Source organism: Terrapene carolina, unplaced genomic scaffold, assembly GCF_002925995.2.
Source record: "Terrapene carolina triunguis isolate 2854851 unplaced genomic scaffold, T_m_triunguis-2.0 Scaffold85, whole genome shotgun sequence".
NCBI classification, from domain to species: domain Eukaryota; kingdom Metazoa; phylum Chordata; order Testudines; family Emydidae; genus Terrapene; species Terrapene triunguis.
Genome location: NW_020664436.1, coordinates 8,387,756 through 8,408,483, shown reverse-complemented (window position 1 = coordinate 8,408,483; position 20,728 = coordinate 8,387,756). Strand labels below are relative to the sequence as shown.

Sequence of the window (20,728 nt, the reverse complement as noted above, 5' to 3'; positions counted from 1 at the left end):
AGATTGAAAAAACTGGGTTTGTTTAGTTTGGAAAAGAGAAGACTGAGAGGGGACATTACAGTTTTCAAGTACATAAAAGGTTGTTACAAGGAGGAGGGAGAAAAATTGTTGTTCTTAATCTCTGAGGATATGACCAGAAGCAATGGGCTTAAATTGCAGCAAGGGAGGTTTAGGGTGGACATTAGGAAAAGCTTTCTAACTGTCAGGGTGGTTAAGCACTGGAATAAACTGCCTAGGGAGGTTGTAGAATCTCCATCATTGGAGATTTTTAAGAGCAGGTTAGACAAACACCTGTCAGGAATGGTCTAGATAATACTGTACTTAGTCCTGCCATGAGTGCAGGGGACTGGACTAGATGACCTCTCGAGGTCCTTTCCAGTCCTGTGATTCAAATCAGTGATTTAAATCACTTTTATTTAAATTAATCCATTCTGACTGTGGTGGTATTGATGTTTGTAGTTTGCAACTAATGAGACACCCCTATTGCAGTATATTTTAGAAAAACAGCAGTAATGAAAATTACTTGAATTAAAACAACTTGCTTGTATCATAATGTTGACTTCAATGAGAATTACAGGTCCCCCAAAACTGCAGAATGTGGCCCTTTGTCTGTTGTGTTGTCAGTTACTATGCTTACGTACATGGCATTCTTTGTCTCTCCAGTAAATTAGGAATAAATTTGTCGGCAATCAGCTGTGCAAGATTATACCAGAAACTAATGCAAGACTTATTTCTATTTTACAGTCCTTCTCCCAGTAATGAAACTAGAGATCAGTACAGCATCATTCCTATCATGAAACTTCTGCATCCTGGGTATCCATTGGGCCTAAAAATGGGTCCGGGAGAATAATTTGATCCAGAATTGCTCTTTTCTAATGTTATGCATTGGGTATTTAGGTACTACACATTAAAATACATAGATCGATTGAGATTCTTTAAGACTGCACATGTACCTCCTTTACTGCACTGCACCAGCAGGCAACGTAGGACACCGGGCACATCAAAGCCAAAAAAGTGCTTTCTGCCTACTTTAACAGAGAATGTGTCTAGTGAGAGGAAAGTCCTGGGGAGGTAGAAAACTGAGTTGGGGGGCTACTGGAAAAGTAAGATGTTTTGCACCTCCCTTAAAAAAAAAAGAAAACAGGATGAAGGGAAGCCATTTTATTTCTCCCCGGGGATTTTAAAACATAATCCAGTTGGCTGAGCTTTGGTGTGTCATCATATTTTAACTAATAGGTAAAAACTTTATTTTATTTTTCAGATTAAACAAGTTTAAATAAAACCAAATAATAGAGTGAGCAAAAACAGTTCGTATCATCATAGGATTCACCAAGTGTAAGAGTTATCAGACAATATGCTGGCACAAGCATGTAAACAAAAAGAGAAAATTGAAAAATCTCATGCTTTACAACAAAACTATTAGCATTAAGCTTAGAAAACAGAAACTTGGATTGATTTGGCATTCAATAGGTACAAAATGAGAGCAATTTACATGCTAATGGAGCAAGAGAATGTAGCAGGAAAAGGAGCCAAGGCGGAGATGTAAGATAAATCAGCTCTGCACTTCAATTTACCCCTGTACCACTCCCTGAACTCTGATGGTAAAATGAATCTCTGGGCAGAAGACCAGCACAAGGCCTTTCCACCACTTTTATCTCACTTCAGCCTAAGGGCCTTAGGCTGGCCCTCTGCAGAAGGGTGAATTTCACCCTCCACAAATACAAAATCAGTGTAACATTTACTACTTTGCTACTTACCTTGCCATTTTCTGACTAATTTTATACCCACATTACTTTATTATGTACATCACTGCTGAATTTTGGCCCTAGTGCCCAATTTTGCTCATATTGAAACCAGTAGCAAAACTCCCATTGACTTCAAGAGGAGCAATGTTGGTCCCATGGTTTTGCTATCAGATCTGTACTTTAACATTCCACATTTTAGAAACTCAACTTTATGGAAAACAATGGTGTTTAAACACAGAAATCACTGCGCATCTAGTTGAAGTTAAATTGTAATAATTAGGTCATATTTGTGGCATGTTGCAGATGCCTGTCTTGGGTATTTATTAAAAAAAAAAAAAAAAAGCAATGACATTTTTAAGTGGGTATAAGGAAACAATAGACAGTTTTATGATGTATTACAAATGTGGCCTCCCATTTTGTCATCCTATGATCTGATAGCAGTCTGTGTTGTTATTCAGTAACTTCAATAAAAGGGCAGCTGGGAATTGCTGTGAAGATATTTTTCAGTCCATGAATCTGATGAAGTGGGTTTTAGCCCACGAAAGCTTGTGCCCAAATACATTTGTTAGTCTCGAAGGTGCCACAAGGACTCCTCGTTATTTTTGCTGATACAGAATAACATGGCTACCACTCTGAAACCTGTAGTAAAAAGGATGTTGAGAAAACAAATACTCTGTTTCTTTTGTTCTCATTCTTCCATATTTAGGATGAGATTTTCAGAAGCACCAGAGGGACTTGTGCTCCTAAATACCTTTGGTGCTTTTGACAGTCTCCCCTTTAACAAATACTGGATTAGAATTAGAAAACTGGAATGAGTTCATAAATTATGTATGCAGGCCTTTATCTTCAGCTTTGATTTGCGTTCCAAATTCAGAAACATTCTTCACCACGTCTGCCCTCATCTTCCCCCAACCTTCTCATACATCATGATGTTTGGGGCAGCTGTCTTAGTCCTTTCAACTCACTCTTCTAGCTGTTTCACTACCCATTGTGATCCTTTCCCTTGTTAGCCCATGGCACTTTTTCTTTCAGCTCCACTTAGCAAGTTCTGTTGAAATGTTATTGGCAAAAATGCTATTAAAGATTCTAGACTGCATTTTCTAAATATGTGATATTTTTATTTGGGTTGTATAAGAATCACTTCGGCACTGTATACACTAGCAGGTTATTGCTGTTGCTGGAATAGTTTTTAAATACAGTTGTTGATTATGAATAAGGTTGCGAGTCTGTCAGGGAAGGCATAGATTCTGTGACTTTCCGGGACCTCCATGACTTCTGCAGCGGCCGGTGCAACTGGCCCAGGGGCTGCCTGAGCAACTTGGGTGGCTCCCCGGAAGCAATGACATGTCCCTCGGCTCCTAGGTGGAGGCATGGCCAGGGGGTGTTGCATGCTGCCTCCGCCCCGAGTGCTGGTTCCGCAGCTCCCATTGGCCGTGCCATGCCCCACCCCCAAGATTTAGTCAGGGGTATATAATATATGTCATGGACAGGTCACGGGCTATAAATTTTTGTTTACTGCCCATGACCTGTCCATGACTTTTACTAAAAATACCTGTGACTAAAACCTAGCCTTAATTATGAAACAATAATTTTGGGGATACTGTGGCAAATTAATAAAATCTGAGTCCAGAGGCAAAATGCAACTAAAATATTTAGTCATGAAGATTATTTGTTTTTATATTGTAAAAGATATTTGTTACTGTAAATCCTTATGCCACCTTTCTGAGAGAAGGAAAAAAATCTCTCCTAAATCAACCAAAATGTAAACAAACAAATGTAACAAACAAATATAAACAAACTTTGTATAAGGGACCATCTTTTTGTTCTCTTTGTATAGTGACCAGGACACATTGTGCAAAGCTATGACTGAGATTCCTGTGCACTACAGTAATACAAATAATAAACAATAACATAATATTTAATGTTGTATTCCTCTGGTATCAAACTTTCTTTAGCTATGTAAAGTTCAAGAGGAGATGTACCACTGAAGAACACATTTGTTAAAGAACACGACAATATGGAAAACACATGTTGAGATTACATAAAATATTCTGATTCCAATTTAACACCCAGGTTATGCACATGTACCATTAGCTGAAAAATTCTCAGTGACTAGCACCCAAACAATCTTAATTCCACCACACCTTTGTTTTAAATATTTTAAGGACCAATCCAACTTCCATGAAAGTCCCAAGTAGTCTTTCCTTTGACTTAAATGGGTATTCGCCCAGGGCCTTGCATATTTTTTTTTTAACATAAATTTGGATAATTGAATATACTTATTCTGTGGTATCAGATTTGATGGTTTGTTATGACCTAAACTGTTCCAATTTTAATATAGTGGACATAATGTTATAATCTGGTATCAGTTATGTTTAGTCTATATTTAAAGAATAACTTTATCTCTAATGATATTAGGGGTATATACAATTATTATGCTCAAGAAGAAGATTGTAGTTTGACTGTGATTACATTCTACAATAATGGGGGCTGTAAGAAATTACCTTTAGATAGATATTTGAATTATAGTAAGGTTGTTTTGAATTGTTTAGTGCAATAAACTTTAATTTAAATTGAATTGTTTTCAAAAGTAGCTGGTGAAGCTCATTGAAGTGGGGGATGGGCTGTAACATGATATGAGTTTTATAATAGATTCAAACAGAACAGCTCTTTGCTGAATAGACTGCAAGACTGATTGGGAAAATAGGAGCACCATCCTTGGGTGCAACACAACAGTTCAAATAAAAATTACAGGCTTAAAACGAAAAGTATATGTTAAGAGACCAGAGAAGAGCTGGAGCTGACCAAAAATAGCCAGTATTGCAGAGAAAGAAACCACTTCAAAATTCTGCAAATAAAATATTACTGGTAACACTGCAAAAAAGAAGTCTCTATTTGCCAGTTGATGTTTGTTGGTTAAATGGGATTGAAATATTCTGGTTTAAGTGGGCTAATGAAAGAGATTACCCACACAGACCACTAGACTGTTTTGTTGCAACTCTCCCATAGCTGGAGATTTGTTATAGGAAGTTTACTGCATCAGGAGTAGCACAATTTTCATTAATCATTTTTTTTTCTCACATAAATTAATTGTTATGGTTAAGCAGGTGTTAGGCTGCTGCTGGCTTTGAAAAGCTGTCTGGCATTGCTAACTAACATAACTAGACATATTGAAAGATCTATTGAGACAGGAAGGAAGAAAAATGCAGAGATTATGGTATACATTATATGTCTGAAATTTGAAGACAATATGATTGTTTAAAAAAACCCTGCTTTTTAGTTTAGATGGAAATTGCTCCACCAACTTTACTACACATGGCATGAATCTTATTTCAAAAGGGGAAAGAACTGTTTTCTATTTTAGAAGAGACAGTGTTTTGTTTAAAAAGCAAACTACTTTGACAGAAACTGCACAAAACTATGTCCTCCACCAAAAAATAGGGGAAATTTCTACTTGCTGATGGTTCAGAAAATCACAGCAAGGAAAAAACTCGGTGATCTTACATGATAGGTAGGATAATGTAACTATACATTTTGTTGCTTTACATCATTGATTAACAATGCTGATACTGATATTTATTATTATTACTATCTAGAATTTTTTTTTTCTTTTTAAGGCCAAATTCTGGGCTTATGTGTCTGTAAGGGATGCAGTATATCAGTGGCTCTCAACCTTTCCAGACTACTGCACCCCTTTTAGGATTCTGATTTGTCTTGTGTACCCCCAAGTGTCACCTCAATTGAAAGTTACTTGCTTACAAAATCAGACATAAAATTACTGAAAAATTGCTTACTTTCTCATTTTTACCATATAATTATAAAATAAATTGACTGGAATATAAATATTATGATGCGTACATTTCAGTGTATAGTATATAGAGCAGTATAAAAAAGTCATTGTATGAAATTTTAGTTTGTACTGACTTCGCTAGAGTTTTTTACGTATCCTGTTGTAAACCTAGGCAAATATCTAGATGAGCTGATGTGCCCCCTGGAAGATGTCTGCGTACCGCCATGGTACATGTACCCGGGGTTGAGCCCACTGCAGTATATTCTTATTGCCACCTGTACTGGTCCTTCTTTCACCAGGCTGACTGATCCTGATGTATAAGTGGGTGCAGTTTGGGATAGAAGGGAGTGGAGTGATGGACATCAGCTTTGTTTTTAGAGGCTGGAGTTGGGCAGCAGGCAGCCACCTCTCAGAGGGTTTGTATACTGCAAGATTTGCAGATAATTGAGGGCCTGTTATGGCTACAGAACAGCTGGGGCCAGGATTTGCAGGGTTTGGTTATTTGTTTTCCAAGATGCTATAGATGCATTCAGTTAAAATTTTAGGGAAACAATATGGTCTAGTAGATTGAGCATGAAGGTGAGAACTTGGAGTCCCTGAGTTATAATCCTGACAGATCTAAATAATCATTTTGATAATGCTAAGAGGCTGGGTTTTGGAGACTGACATTCTCTGTCCTCTAGTTCTTTCTCAAGTGCTCTATAACTTGTGCCTTATTTGTTCATGGGGGTATTACAGTACTTAGCTCTGAGGGAGGTTTTTCTGCAGTCTGTGACATATGCTTTGAATGCCGTTAAAGATTAATTATTGCTGTGCTTTTGCATCAAGGAAAGCTATTTTCTTGACGTTGTTGCTAGCTAGTGCTAGGACCACTTGTACGTATGTTTTTTTACACTATCACTATGGCATATGGATGTAAGAGGAGTTTTAGTCTCAGCTTTAGTAGAAGGAAATGGGTGAATCATTTAACCTTTCTGTTCCTCGTTTTACTGATCTGTGAAATGAGTGGGACAAGTCCCAATAGTGCATTGAATATTTGTAAAGAGAATCTGGTTCCTTGTGTCAATAGTGAAGTTATATAACTTGCACCAATTTGATGTTTAGTGTGTGTGCAAAGTGTGTCCAATTTACACATTGAAAGGTGGAAAGCTGGGGAATGAAGCAGAAAGCTACTAACAGGAGGGGATATAATAAAAGTACCCTTCCACAATTTATCTTGTATTCTGTTCTTTGTTCATCATCCTTCTGCCCGTCGTCATGTAAGCATGCACCTTTAATGTCAAATCAATGTGAGTTACACATCTTTACCACATATACAGTTTATATCACTGCTGAATTTTGCCCATTTTGTTTTCAACCATTAGCTTTAATTCTGTCTTTGGGAAACTCTGTAATGTTGCCATTGTACTTTGGGGGAGGGTTTGTTGTTTCCATCATGCTTTGCTTCACCGGTACTTTTTAAAATGTCTTTTTTCTTAGCTAACTGTTCGCCACCATGCCAAAACGGAGGGATGTGTCTGCGACCTCAGCTTTGTGTGTGTAAACCAGGGACGAAAGGTAACTCCTGTGAGGATACTGTCGTGCAAGATACTTCTTCCACCGGAGGTCAGGGCCCTGTGACTCCACCATGGCCAATTCCTCAGCAGGCTGCTCAGCAGACTCTCTCTCAGAAGGTACAGGTTCCACAGAAAGTCAGCCCGGTGGCTCAGATGATGTTCACTCTCAAGCAGAAGTCCCCTGTTGGATTACCTCAGCAACTGCAATCGCAGTAAGTCCCCCCCCCCCCACCTACATTCTTTGTTTCTTTCTTTTAAAATATATTAGATTTAGGGAGATGCATAATTTAAAACAAAATATTATTCCTTTTAACTGTCTCTGCAAAGCTGAGAGACTGTTTATTAGCTTGGAGATCTTTTCAAAGAGGAGCTGTGTAAAAGCATCTTTTTTTTTTTTTTTTTTAAACCTCATTAGGTAGATCCACTGTGCCTTTTATAACATATGGGCCAAATCCATTCAATGTACTGGAGAAGTGCCATTAAAGTCAATGTGCCTGATTCTCTTCTCGTTATGATTTTTACACTGATGTAACTATGTTGATTTCAATGGAGTTTACTTTTAATTTACACCTGTGTAAGATGAAAATAAGGCCCAAAATGTCACGACTGAGTTTAATTGAGAACAGAATCCAGCGTGGTCGGACTACGCACATGAACGAGGGGAGTAAAATTTTACCTTTACATTGTGCTCTGGTGGTTCTTGGCTTTTTCATTTATGATATCTCTTAACGGCTAGAAAAGTTTATTGCTTTTTCATGGTAAGGTTCACTGATCTGTCAGGATGGTTACTTCAGCCTGTTTGGAACTTGGGGGCAGAACCAGTCACTGGCAACAGGGGAATTTTCCCCTCCTGAAGTTCCCTCCAGTTTTTTCTGCCTCCACAGCGACTGGTGGCTCAACCAGGCCTCCCTGCTGCAGCGCTTTTCTGAGAGAAATGCCAAACTTTATTTACAATGTTTAGATTAACAATTTGGCTCAATAATGTAGCTGTCTAATTCCGTGCTGTGTCCCAGGGCTGCGTTTACCTTTTGGGGAGACTTTCTCCTCCACTCTGCTTCCCTTCTGAGGCACGGTGCCCCTGTAGGTTTCAGGGAGAGCTCTATGCAGAGAAAACCCAGAGACAAAAGGCATGGTCTGTGTCTCCTGCCTGTTGTCTGATGCTTCTTGGGAGGGTGTTAGAGAGGGATAAGGATTTCCTGTCACACCTAAAAGATTGCTGCTGCTATGAATCATCATGCCCTAATGTCCAGATTAATATTTCCATCTTCTGTTTAGGCTGCCATGCCTTGTCACCGCCTCTATCTCTTCCTCCAGCAGTTGTCTAAGGAATGAGGAGAAGGACAGCATCCCAGATGTGGAAGAACTGGCAGGCAGTAAGGGGCCTCTTGGCCCATTGTAAAAGGGGTATGCCTGCACTGTTGTGCCCTCTGCCCTGATTTCCCTATCACAGATTCTCAGGAATAATCCAGAGGCTTATGCTCAATAATAACCCCCCTGTTTGAGGACTGGTTTATTAACCTAAAACAAATTGAAGTTCAGGTATCTTCTGCCCCAGTCTCCCACAGGGCATAGCCTTCTCTTCCTGAATTCTGTCTGATTCCTCTAGGTTTCTCAAAATAAAGTGTCTGTCTACTCACTGCAGTCTCCCACTGGGCATAGACCCTCCTCCCTAAGGTCTATCTGGCTCCAAGCCTTTCTGCTAGGCACTGTTATCAGCCCTTCCCAGGTTCTGCTCAGTCTCTTCCCCATGAGGTTAGGGGGTTGCACAGGCCCCTTTCTTGGGGCTGTGTTTACTGAACTCTCAGGTCGTTCCTCCAGCAACTTCCAAAGCTCCTTTCTTCCTGAGTCTTAACAGCAGAAGCAGCTCTCCTTTCTCATCTTACCTTCCTGGGATGAGAGAGGTCCATGGGTAGCTCCTCCCCTGCTGCTGTCTCCCCCTTTATAAGGCCCAGGTGCCTTCCCTTAAGCCCAGTTGGGCAGCAGATAATCACAGGTGCACTGGACCCTGCTCCCTCTTAAAGGGGCCAGTCACCCTGTGACAAACACCGTTTATTTCTTTCTGCTCCGGCCTCCATTTTATAAAGGCAAAAGGTTCCTTAGTGTGCACCAGTTAAAACTTAACCTGGTATCACTACTGAAGATAAATGTGGCTATTGTCCCTGGTGGTCAGGGACTCTGTTTCTAACTAGGGGAGATTTTTTAACTGAGAGAGTGGCTGGCTCACTATACAGGCCCTTCACATGCAGCTAAGTTCAGGTGGGCATTGTCTCAGCCCCCTCCTTTGGGCATGAAAACTCTCAGGGGGCATCGGACCAACAAAAATAAACAGTCATCCAATACCCTAAGTTCCTCCATGTGCTTTCACAAGCAGCACGAACACGGGTGGACAGTATTACAAGTATGGTTCCTCTCAACCTAAAAATCACCTGGTTAAGGGCTTCTTCCTAGAAAAGGTGGGGGGGTGGAGAGGAAGTGGGATTCGAATTGTTTCATGTAGTTATATGGGGCTTTGGTCCTTGGGATCAGATGCTCAGATAAATCTGCTGGAGAGTAGGAAACCCTGCACATGTCGAACCTACCTAGCCAAATGGTATCGGTTCTCCATGTGGGCGAGGGATAGAGGTTCCGCTCCCTCTTCCACATCTATCCAGCTTGTCCTCAATTATCTCCTGTCCCTTAGGACCCAGGGGCTGGCGCCCTCCTCTGTCAGGGTACACCTAGCGGCCATCTCCGCTTTCCACCCCCAGGTGCAAGGCTTTTCGGTGTTCTCACATCACATGATGTCCTGGTTTCTAAAGGGATTAGATCGGGCATTTCCTTACGCCAGACCCCTGGTCCCGCTCTGGGATCTGAACCTAGTGCTCTCATGCCTCACAGGGCCTCCTTTCGAGCCTCTAGCCACGTGTTCGTGGCGCCACTTATCGTCAAAAGTGGCGTTCTTAGTGGCTATCACCTCAGCTCGCTGGGTCTCTGAGCTCAGGGCCCTGACCTCTGAACCACCGTATACGGTCTTCCACAAGGACAAGGTTCAGCTGCGCCCTCACCCCGCCTTTTTGCCAAAGGTAGTCTCGGTTTTTCACATGGATCAGGATACATTCCTCCTGATCCTCTGTCCGAAGCCCCATTCCTCCAATGAGGAACGACGCCCACATGTGTTAGATGTGCGTAGAGCGCTGGTTTTTACTTACAGAACCAGGCCTTTTAGGAAGTCCCCCCCAGCTGTTCATTGCATCGGCTGAGCGCATGAGTGGGCGACCGGTCTCCACCCAGCGGATCTCCCGCTGGATCACCTCGTGCATTCGCACCTGTTACGACCTGGCAGGGGAGCCCCCGTCTCCTATAGTGAAGGCTCATTTGACGAGAGCTCAGGCCTCGTCAGCGGCCTATGTGGCTCATGTCCCTATTAAGGACGTATGTAGGGCTGCTACGTGGTTCTCTGTCCGCACCTTCTCCTCGCATTATGCAATTGTCTCTCAAATGAGGGATGACGCCGGGTTTGGTAGGGCGGTGCTCCGCCCAGGTAACCCTTAACACATAACACTCCTACCCATCTCCATCAGGTATAGCTTGGAGTCACCTATAGTAGAATACACATGAGCAGTCACTCGAAGAAGAAAGGACAGTTACCTGTTCCGTAACTGGCGTTCTTCGAGATGTTGCTCAGGTGTATTCCACGTCCTGCCCTCCTTCCCTTCTGTTGGAGTTGTCTGGCAAGAAGGAACTGAGGGTGGGGGGAGCACGCAGCCCCCTTTATAGCGCGATATACAGGCGCCACTCCAGGGGTCGCAGCGGTGCTCCCCCAGTACGGGTACTGCTAAGGGAAAAACTTCTGGCACCGGTGCACGTGGCGAGCATGCACACCTATAGTGGAATACACCTCAGCAACACCTCTCGAAGAACGCCAGTTACGGAACAGGTAACTGTCCTTTATGAGAAGGCAGCTGGGAAAAAACGGTTACCTATCTTAGTGATATAGTGGGAAACTTTATGGAACGTGGAGGCTATTCAGGAGTCAAGGAGAAGAGTCAATTAACAATCCTGACTCCTGCCAGACACTACAGAAAGGAATACAGCTCACATGACAAGCTGAAGCAGTCCATGGGGTACAACAGGAGAAAATACCTGTTTGCAAGAGGTAGCTAGAAGAAGGGCAGGGTCAGTAGCTTCCCACTGTTGCATCAGAGCTATAAGCAGGTCTCCAAATTAGCTTTACCTGGAATTAGGCCCCCCAGTTGGTACCAGGCTCTCTCAATTTGGGAGCAAAAGAGCTTACATGTAGCTCTGACGAAATGAAATCACTGGACATTACCCAGAGGGGGTACCCAATGGAGCTGTACAAGAATTACAGGAACAGCTTTGTCCCATTCGCAGTCTCAGCAAACCATGGAAAGGTCACAACATGAATGAAATCATCCATCATCTACTTCACGTCAGAGCACGGCAACCTGTTTCCCATCCTGTTTTTATCCCCTGAGAATCAGGGCTCTGCTCTGCTTGTTGCTATCTGAAACATCTAAATAAGTTCCTCATGGAGGCTTGTCTGCAAAGTGTTCCCATTTTGCCATCCTCAGACAATTCTTATGTTTTGCAGATGGATGGCAGCTTTTTTCTTTTCCCAGCTTTGATTATTACCATTACATCTGCTCCCAGGATCCCTCTCCATGATCATGGTAGCAATAATATTGGCTTTAGGGAAGAAGAAAATTCACTTAAATCTTCCTGGACAATTTTTTCTCATCAAAATTCTGAACAGAGTGAAGGTTGAAGCCAACAAAGTATCTTGGATTCAAGACAAAACAGACACGTGGTCCAAGAGAAGTCCATTCTAGGTCTGTGTTGAGGATACAAGGTCTCATCTCAGAAGAATGTTAACAGAAGATGAAGATTGCCATAACTGAAAACAAATGGTGTCACAGAAACAAAAATTCAATTCTTATTGGAGCCTGTTGGGAATTCTGATCTCATATACAGGGATGCTTTTATGATACAGAGTTCATAATATACCTATCTAGTAATTCTGGGCATTCCCGCCTCATCTCCCCTTATCTCATCCATTGGCAGAGATCCAGTTCCAGTTGTATATTCTCTGCTCCCACAACTGGTGAATGCAGAGAATCAGGGTTTTTTTTCTTCTTCTTTTTTTTAAGGGATCTTCCCAATTCAGTTCAAGGAATTGGTACCAGAAGGAGAGAGCACAGTATCCACCATTTGGAACACAATGATTCATTGAATTCTCAGAGCTTTGCTTCTTCCATGGATAACAGACCTGTTCTGGTCATGACAGTCAATGAGTCTGATTGTGTTCCTTTCCAGTTATTATGAAAACTCTATCAGCTCTACTCCAGAGAAGTTCTCCTGTTCTAGGTAGAGCAAAATTTCCTATTTCTATGTGCACTGCTCACCAAAGGAGAGATGAACTCCAAGACTTAGATGGTAGAAGTTAGGTTAGCAGAGTGATTCCGACACCCAGAAATATTTCATTCATTGTAAGTCAATTTGGAGGGCTGGTGACCAATCTCTTTGGATCTGGAAACAGTAAAGTACCCTGCTTCTCTGAATGTCAGGACCTGTGATGCGAGATCGTGAATGACATCTTGCAAAGCCAGGCAAGGTCCAAGCTATGTGCCTTCCTACCTATTCCACTGATCTCCTGGGGAATACAAAAGATAGAAGTGAGAGAATAGTAGTGATATGGTTTCTGACTTTTCAGTTAACCTAGAGCCTGATTCACCTAGCTTTGGACCTTCAGATGTGTCTGCGTCACAGAAGAGATCTGCTACTGCAAGACCAATCCTCCACTGGGGACCAGACAGATTTATTTGGATGAAGTGATTATTGGTCTCATCGACCCCAAAAGAGAAGTGAACAAATAGAACATATTCTACTGACTGGTGCAAAGTCCATAGTTGAACTCCCATGTTAAAGCCTTGAGTGGCCATAGCCAGGAGGGCTTTATTGTGGATGTATAAGAGTGTCCAAGGAAAAAGGTCAAGTCTCTGTAGTATAATGCTCTCAGCATGTTCAAGAGAAAAGAGTTTTTGTACAGATCCCTATTTTATATGCTTCCTTAGGATGCCAACTTTATCCAACCATGCAAGGTCATAGAGCATGATCTTGGAACCTCATTTTGCTCTGAACAACACTACCTATATTGAAGCTCTGCAGAAGGTGATGTTATGTTTCCTACCCTCTAGGGTAGGCCTCCAAGAGCATACTGCCTAAAATCACATGAGTATTCTTTATTGGAAGTTGGGAACTTTCTCTAACTAAACCCATTAATGTACTTTTAAATCAGTTTGGTAGTCCCTCACAACTGTCATAGCATTCATTTCCAAATTACATTCAAGAAAAAATCCTCTTTTGGTTAAGTTTCAAAGTTCAGTCCTTAGGAACAATGCAATATCAGGGCAGAGTAGTGATGACTGCTGTACTGAGATCTGCTAGATGGCCATTAGTTAACCAAATTCTACATATTGGTCATCCAATCTTAGTGAATGACTTTTCCTTTCTTTTGGCTGAAGTCTTCTTTGGGCCTTTATATTAAGGGGAGGATGGAGGAGATATTTATATGTAATCTACTTCATTTTGGATGTGGCATAGAATGTTTTGGACCTTGAGGTTATATACAGTTCCTTTCTTATCTTTTGTTGTGGTCCTGTTTAGCATATGATCTCCGCTGTGCTTGAATCATACTCTTGTTAGATTTTATCTGTTATTTGCTGTTCTTAGCAGTTTTAGGTATTTTAGATACTTTGTCTGGTGTTTTTAGCCTTTTTTTTTTTTTTTTTTTTGCTTGGACACTTTGCTCCGTTTCTTGTCTTGGTCTTTCTTGGTGTTGATCACATTGCAGAGCTGAGAGAGAGGTTCTAAAGGTGCCCTGATATAGTTTCTGAATCCAGTGCCAACACCAGGAGTGATTCTTTCTGTGAGACATAAGAACGGTCATACCAGGTCAGACCAAAGGTCCATCTAACCCAGTATCCTGTCTTCCGACAATGACCAATGCCAGGTGCCTCAGAGGGAATGAACAGAACGGGTCATCATCAAGTGATCCATCCCCTGTCACCCTTTCCCAGCTTCTGGCAAACAGAGGCTAGGGACACTATCCCTTCCCATCCTTGCTAATAGCCATCTATGGACCTATCCTTCATGAATTTATCTAGTTCTTTTTTGAACCCTGTTATAGACTTCGCCTTCGCAACATCCTCTGGCAAAGCGTTCCACAGGTTGACTGTGCATTGTGTGACGAAATACTTCCTTTCCATTCCTCCTAACTGATGTGTGAGGTTGTCTGGCTCTTATTCTAAGGGCCTCCAAGGATCAACAAGTGAAATGTCAGACCTTCCTGATTAGGAAACCCTTGTGTGTGGGCAAGGGCTGGTTCAAAATTTTTAATCTAAACTGTTTTTTGAGGAAATATTGGGTTTTTTAGCTCTGATTTTTGTGTGTGTGAAAAAAGTGTCTGCTTTCCACAGAAAAAATTTGATTTCTTCCCCCCCCCCCCATGAAAACCCCAAAATACTTGGATTTGAAATGCTGCTGTGCCTCATGGCAGTTGTCATTTGATTGCCTCATCATGACCCCATTTTCCTCTATGGGCTGGGCTCTCTGGCCAGTCTACATCTTCCATGATGCACGAAGGCTAGGGACTCCCCAATGCAATGTTACCCCTCTCCAAGAGATATAGATTGACCTGCATCATGAGAAATGTAGTCTGATCAGGGAGCCTGGCCTATAGAGGAGTATTGGAGTGTGAAGCACCTCATCTACAAGTCCTGTGAGGCACCACAGCAGTATTTCCAAATAGAAAATTTTAAGTTTTTGACAAATTTTTTCAGTATTTGAATTGTTGATCAACTCCAGTGAACCCATTAGGTGACCATGACCGTTGTTCCATGAAGAATTCTAGTCGGTTATCTTTGACTTCCAAAAGCCTAAACGCAAGGGCTTAGAAGTCATTTACTACAGTTTTGACACCGCTGCTGACCATGAAGCTCAGTTCCATGACTAGAGAGATTCTGCCTGTTAAGTTTGCAAATGAATTGAAGCTCTGAAGTTTCTCTTTGAAGTCTGTTTTTTGAAGTTTTTTGTTGTTGTGGTGGTGTTGTTGTTGTTGTTGCAGGATGGTTACTTTTAAATCTGTTATTGAATGTCCAGGGAGATTGAAGTGGTCTTCTACTGGCTTTTGTATGTTACCATTCCTGATGTCTGATTTGTGTCCATTTATCCTTTTACGTAGAGACTGTCTGGTTGGCCAGTGTAAATGGCAGAGGGGCACTGCTGGCACATGATGGCATATATCACGTTAGTAGATGTGCAAGTGAATGAGCCCCTGATGGTGTGGCTGATGTGCTTGGGTCCTATGATGGTGTCGCTAGAGTAGATCTGGGGACAGAGTAGGCAACAGGGTTTGCAACAGGGTTTGTTACAGGGATTGGTTCCTGGGTTAGTGTTTCTGTAGTGTGTAGTTGCTGGTGAGCATTTGCTTCAGGTTGGGGGGCTGTCTGTAAGTGAGGACTGAGATTTTTTTTAAAAATAGAAAACTGTATTGTGGGGTTTTGGGGTTTTTTGGTCTTTTCCTATCATGAGAGAGAATTAGTTTTGCCCACTCTCCCAAATTTATTGGGTAAGGTAAGTCTGACACCTGCTGAAAGAGCTTTGACCCCCACATCTACCATCTCCTGCCCAGCCATTAATTCTGCCTCTGTCTAGCCCCCACTCCATCAGTTCAGGCTCATTCAGGTCACTTCCTGAGCTCCAACACTAGTTCTGGTCCATCAGTTCAACCGCCCAGCCCGCACTGGTTCAACCCCCCATCTCTATGCAGGGGGGGGGAGGAGCAGAAGAGCCCTGGGTTTAGCAGGCCAATGCTCAAACCACTGAGCTATCCCTCCCCCTTCTACTGCCCTACAGTAGAATCACAAAGTATTGGTGATGGGGTCTTAATGCAGGGACACATTGTGTTGGAGGACTTTGCTGTGAGTTTCAATGAGTCCTATACAATCTCCCTCCTGAAGACTGTCCCAGCAGTTGTGTTTCAATTATATATATATAATTTCTTGATTTTTAAATGATTCCCCTAAACTTAGCCGAGGAGTTGTTCCTCAGTAAGAAATATTTATGTGAAATGTGGAGGTATTCAGTCTCCCAGATATTTTTGAGTTATTTGTGACTTAAAAATCTGACAATACTTGTAAGACCTTTTTTTTCACTTCTTCAGTAGCACAATAATGGTTGATGAGATTTTCCTCAAATTTTCAAAAACAAACGAAACTGAAAGAGTGTACGCTAGTTTAGATTAAACATGAAAACAGCCCCAAAGGAAAAGTTTTCAACAAGTTATGAGCATATGAAAATAGGCCAGTAATGAAGGTCCCAATGTAAAGTTTAGTTTAAGAAACTGTAAATGATCTGTAGATATCTATGTACAAAAAAAGAATAAATTCTTCTATGATAGATTCAATGTAAATTGCAATAATGTTTGGATTTTAAAGTATGCATTAAACAGAAAATTGTTTTATTATTCCATACCATCCAGCTTGAGGACAGATTTGTAGAGCACATGACACTGCTGGCATGTTTTAAAAGAAATTCCTCACTAGTCTGGATGCTATAATAAACAGTGTTGTAATCTTGTCAGATATTTATTGTATACAGCTCATATAATATTTTACAACATATTTTAGTTGAGAAATATTGCTTTTGGATAGTCTAAGCTGTGGCTTGACATGTAGTTTCGTTAAAACTTTTTTTGAGATGCAATTCTGTGTATGCTATACCAAGGACAAATGGGTATCAAAAACAGAAAAGGAAGAAAGAAACTTACAAGACAATACTAGCACTTACTATTATGTCATTGGGCAGTAGGTGGCAAGCTTTGCTTTTCATTCTCTTTAGGACTTATTTACATACCAAAGAATGCCAGAATTTGAAAAGAGTGGTTTGAATTCACTGGAATATGTCATTTCTTGGCAGCACATCTTGAACCACCTATTTTGTTCAATGTGTATAATTGCCTTTCTGTTGAATGCTGAAGTGGGCCTTCTCTTCCTCAAATGGCAGATGGATATGAATGAGTACATATGAGCTCTGTTTTGTTCTCTTATGGTTTCAGCAAAAAATTACTAATACACAAAATAAATTAGAAACAAATGAACTGCTGTCAATGGGCAATCCCAAATAATTTCTTGGGTGAGGCCTTGCCATATACCTCTAAACTGGTTGTGGAGCAGCAGCACCTAGTTTCTAATAGAGAAAAACTAACTTTTTTCTGTTTACCATTCCCCTGAAATGTATTTTCAACTTTTGCCTGGTCAAGCAGTATTTTTGTAATTTACAACTGGGAGTGGGGAAGAGGGTAATAGCAAAAGAGTTTTGACAGTTGAGACAGGAAGCAACAAGAACAACACATCCAAAGATAAACTTCTTTTTGTTTGGTGCTTTGTTTCTCCCAAAGCCACTCTACTGTGCTCGTATATTAGATCAGAAGCTGGTGCACTAAAGTGTTAGGAAACCTCCACCCAGTGGTTAACAATAACTTTTGGTGGAAAAAAGAGAGGATTTTAGAAAATATTAGTTTCAACTGTCTTAAGGCCAAAATGTGACCATTTTCGGGGGAAGGGGCAGATTTTGTGCCTCCTTTGAGAGAGAGCAGAGAGAGAGTGAGTGGTTCCGGGGGGGGGGGGGGGAAAAAGCTCCTGGAATAAGTTAGAACAGATCCCACAATGGCTACCTATGTGTTGCGCTATTGCCCAGAATCTTATAGCATTGAGAACCCCTTGCATTGGGGCCTGTGAGGAGTGGGGCATTATAGTATTACTTACATTGATCCATGCTGGTCCAATGCTGGGGGAATTCTCCCTCAGCCCATTTTAACTCATCCTTTATATGCTGCTGGACTAGGCAAGAGCCAGAATTGCCTCTGGGCAACAGAGAGATGCATGTTGATCTTTATGAAACAGTTTTGAATTCTGCATGGTAGGCAGGGTTGCCAACCCTCTGGGACTGTCCTGGAGACTTCAGGAATTAAAGATTACTCTTTAATTAAAGATAATGTCATGTGATGAAACCTCCAGGAATATGTCCAACCAAAATTGGCAGCTCTAATGGTAAGTGTGAGTGAATTTAGCAGAATTGTTGCCATTGCTAAATTAGTTCACATAAAAACCCATAACAGTTGTAGACGTAGAGAGTTTTTATTTAACCACTAATTTATTTTTATTGAAACATCACAGAACACAACAATTAGCATCTGCTATGAGCACCAGCTAGCCACAGTCTGTTTTGCCCCTGCAGACTAGAGCCCTGCCTTTCTAAAATGGAGGATTATGACCTTTGATTTCTCCAGTCACACCCTTACTAACAACAGAAGCTGCTTCTCAAAGCAATGGTCATTTATGATTTTCCAGCTGTTACACTGATCCAGCCCCTTAGCAAGGAGTCAGGCTCTTTCTTTAGTAGACCAGAGGCTTCGTGCTTCAGGGGATATCTTGTATCCTGAAATATTTCCCCACCTCTGAACTCTACAGGCTGCTTTTTGATGGAGCTGTTAAAAGGCTGGGAAGTTCCCACGTTGGATTGTCCTTTGATCTGATCTTCATTCTGAAAATGAAGGTAAAACAGATATAACGTACATGTCCTGTTCCTCACCCCAGACCTCTCTCAGAGCTGGGAGTTAGTGCAGGGCAACCAGGACAGAGAGAGGTCCTGAATGGAGTATGAGGTGTAACCTCATCTAGTCTGCCTTTAATCCCAGTAGCTGATTTAAAAGGGCTGCTGGAGAGAGAGTAAAGAGGAGCTGCTGCTAGTTTTTCAAGCAGTTGTGTGCAGATCACAGAGCTCAGACTTGGAGCTGGGTTCACGGTAATTGACCTGCTGAATAACCCTGTAGCACCTGCCATCCTTTCATACAGATGGTGTTCCGCCCCATTCCTCCAGGTTCCTGCTGGGGAAGAGAGCCACAAAAGCTCTTTTCCAGCCTTCCCTGCCACAGCTGGATATTTCATTCCGAGGAGGGGTGTTTCTCCATCAACTCTGACTCCCAAGTCTGAGGGGAGGAGAGGGCACAGGTACTCCTTCGCAGCCCTCTCACCCTCTCTCCTATCTTTGATGGGTATTTCCAGTGTTGCCCCAGATTCTTGTGTTCATGGGGTTTTATGGAGGAGGTGCCCCTTTCTCCTCTGAGTAGCACTATGGTACTTGTATCCTCACCAACTTCTTTGCCTCTGGCTATAACTGCATAGGGAATATATATAGCAGTTCCTTTACACAACTCACAGCTACAGCATGGATGGGAGGGTGAAGGGGAGAGGAAAGGAACAGGATGGGTTCCTTAAGTTAGTACCAGATAAAATCTTCCCTGCATTGTAGAGATGTTTTGGGGTTGGGCTCTCTGTTGCTAATTGCCATGGGGATTTATATTCAGCCCAATGGGTTTCTCCTGACTGTCTTCCTAGGTGAGCTCCATTTTGGAGCTGTCAGCCAGGGATATGTCTTTAGCCTGTATGGTCCCCTACAACTCTGGTCCCTATGAACCTTCTCCCTAGCTGAGTATTAATCAGCCAGAGAGGAATCTGTCCTTTGCTGCAATGTCAAGAAGGTGATGAATGCTGTCTGTGCCTCTCCCAACTTCATTCACAAGAGCCTGACATCCTTAAGTGACAATTGGGTGGGAGATGTTGCAGATTCTACCCTGAAGAAGTAGGAGGAATCGGGCAACTATGGAAGAAGTATGAAGCCACTTTGTTGACTGGCTTACCTCCATGCAAGGATCTAGAGTAGCCAGCCCAGATAAGGATGTGCCTTAGCCCTAGATCTTCTGTGTATTTAACACCATATAACTGGTTGCCCACAGACCAAATAATAGCCTCTTTCAAATAGCCAGTCATTAGGATACTGAGACCATGACAACTTCCTTTAACCTTGAACTGCAGCAGCCCTTCCTCTTTGCAGATCACTGGCTCATAGCTTATGCATTCTGAGAATGCAATTATGCATCTTCTATTTTGTGTTTAATTTACTTTTAAATTTGTTTGATGTCAAATGTTGCTTTGTCATTGTCAAAAGTAAAACAGATGCACTATTTGATATTAAGATAACTTTGGGGAAGCAGTGTATTCTAGTGGATAGAGTATATAACCAGAAGCTCTTTGCACAAGGGACTGTTCCTTGCTATGTATTTGTACAGTGCAGCGCACTTGGGGCCTCTAGGCTACACTGCAATAAAAAATCTGCGGCACTGAGTCTCCGAGACCGTCTCAGCTGACTCAGGCTTGCGGGGCTAAAAATAGCAGTGTAGCAGTTCGGGTTTGGGATGAAGCCTGGGCTCTGATACCCTCTTCCCCCTGCCCCCAACAGAGTTTCAGAGCCCAGGCTGCAGCCTGAGCCTGAACTAGGGTGACCAGATCACAACATGAAAATAGCGGGACACATTGGGGTGCCATCAGCCTCGCCCACAGTCCAACCCTGTCCTCCCAGGCTCCGCCCCCCCCACCACACCCTTCCTCATCCCCCGGCCCCCTGCTGGCTTGCTGCGTCCCTCCTCAGTCTCCCACCCACCGCTCGCCTCCTCGCCCCCCCAGCCGCTCACTCGCTCGCCTCCTTGCCCCCCCTCGCCCTCCAGCCACTCACCCCTACGA

General features: G+C 42.3%; 1 protein-coding gene across 5 annotated transcripts in view; it reads left to right on the top strand.

Annotated features, from left to right (window-relative positions):
• LTBP1 (latent transforming growth factor beta binding protein 1) overlaps positions 1 to 20,728 on the top strand; it is a 315,320-nt gene that overhangs the window by 18,974 nt on the left and 275,618 nt on the right. For all 5 annotated transcript variants that reach the window (XM_026649615.2, XM_026649614.2, XM_026649611.2 and 2 more), the window contains exon 3: positions 7,015 to 7,303. In XM_026649615.2, coding sequence (XP_026505400.1) covers positions 7,015 to 7,303 — 289 coding nt within the window. The remainder of the gene's footprint in view (positions 1 to 7,014; positions 7,304 to 20,728) is intronic.